The following is a 1,878-nucleotide window of genomic DNA, read 5'->3' as shown; positions in this document are numbered from 1 at the left end:
CTATTCCAATTTTCAGGAGGCCAATTTACTTTGATCCCCATCGACTCTAAACTGAATTCTTCGACAGTTGTCCAGTCCCTCCTGGCAGGTGGGCATACAGGCATAAACCCCTTCATCAGAATGCGCTGGGCTCTAGCTTTAAGGCCATTATCAAATCCTGGCTGGGAGATAGTTGTTGAGTTGGAGCATGATGACGAGGATGATGATGTTGGCGAGGATCCTCCGCTGCTAGAAAATGATGGCACTCCAGCCTCCTCCTCCTAATTCTATGTTATCGACATAGTTCTCAAACCCCTCGTCAATCTTTCTCTGTTTGCTTTTCCTTTGCTCTTCTGCATTACTTCGATCTCTTTTCTTACTATTCTCCCCCTCCTTATCGCCAGTCCTGTCCCTATTGGTATTCGTCTCTCGCTCTCTCTCCGTATGTGTATCAGTCTTTCTGTTATTATTGGTATTTTTAGCTTTGTCTTTGTCTGTATATGTATTTATCTCACTATCTCTTTCTCTACGTGTATTCTTCACTTTATCTCCATCTGTATTGGCCTCTTTGCCCGTACTGCTATCTGCCCCTTTATCTCTACTGGTATCTGTCTCTCTGCTTCTACTGCTTGCTGCTTCCTTATCTTTATGGCTTTCATTCTCTCTATCTCTTTCCTTGTGGGTATTCGTCACTCTATCTCTTTCTCTGTTGGTATTCGTCACTCTATCTTTGTCGGTGTTCATCTCCCTATCTCTGTCTCTAATTGTATCTGCATCTCTTTCTCTTTCTTTGTGGGTATCCTTCGTCAGTCTGTCTCTTTCTCTGTTGGTGTTCATCTCCCTGTGTTTTTCTTTACTGGTGTCTGTCTCTCTATCTCTCTCCGTGTTCGTCTCCCTATCTCTATCTCTACTAGTATCTGTCCCTCTGTCTCTTTCTCTATTGGTAGTCGTCACTCTGTCTCTGTTAATGTTCATCTCTCGGTCTCTATCTCTACCGGTATCTGTCCCTCGGCGCTCACTATCATTCCGCAGATCTTCATCTCTCCCCTTCTCAGTATCAAACTTCCGACTTTCATTTCTCCCATCTCTCTTTTCAGCATTATCAAAGTCTCTGCTTCTTCTATTATCATCCCTGTCATGTGTCTCCACAACTCTTCGGCTATCTGCACCTGTGGATTTTTCCCTTGAAATACTCCTACTCTTACTAGGTTTAGCCTTACTGCTAGCTATTTCTACTCCAGCTTTCCATCCTGTATTCCACTTATCAGCTCTAACTTGACTATCATCAAAGCTCTCAGCCCATGTCCTAACCGCGTTTCTCGCCTCACGTGCAACATCTGAATTATAAGGCCCTATTTTGTCCACAATCCTCGCGTAATCCTTTGGATGCTTTGCAAGGTAGAATCCATTGGCCCTTGTAAATTTGTCCTTTGTGACAACTACAGATGTATGTGTGGTCCTGACATGGACCTCTAAGTCATGAATTCTTGTAAATGTCTTTTCTCTGCCTACACACCATGGGCATAAAACTGTCAACCTCCTGTGAGCAGAAGATATAAGATGCGAGTGTAGCAAAGCCTGGGTTGGAAACATTGCCTCACAAAGCTGACATTTCTCCTGAAATATATAAATTTATGGCATACCGTAAATTAAAGGTCAGACATCAGTTATCATAGGCGTCTTAGTAAGTGTACATTGATGCCGTTATGTAAAAAAATGAATTCACGATCCGTTCTATTATCGTGTCTGCCGTTCGCGACGTTCCGGAATGAATCTAACAAAAAGTGCAATACTTGTTGAAACTTTCACTGTTTATTTATACAACTGTTTCATACACATACTTATTACGTTTATGCACATGCATGCACTTCGTGTTTTTTTTCCATGAAGTTTATTTAT

General features: G+C 42.2%; 1 protein-coding gene across 1 annotated transcript; it reads right to left on the bottom strand.

The window, feature by feature from the left end:
* Positions 1-228: 228 nt before the first annotated feature.
* LOC128559219 (serine/threonine-protein kinase fray2-like) lies at positions 229-1,572 on the bottom strand. Its single transcript, XM_053550435.1, has one exon. The coding sequence runs from the start codon at positions 1,570-1,572 to the stop codon at positions 229-231; it is 1,344 nt and encodes a 447-aa protein (XP_053406410.1).
* Between the last annotated feature and the right edge of the window lie 306 nt (positions 1,573-1,878).

Source organism: Mercenaria mercenaria, chromosome 9 (genome assembly GCF_021730395.1).
Source record: "Mercenaria mercenaria strain notata chromosome 9, MADL_Memer_1, whole genome shotgun sequence".
Lineage (NCBI taxonomy): Eukaryota > Metazoa > Mollusca > Bivalvia > Venerida > Veneridae > Mercenaria > Mercenaria mercenaria.
Note: the sequence above shows the minus strand (reverse complement) of the source record. Positions and strands in the feature narration are given on the sequence as shown.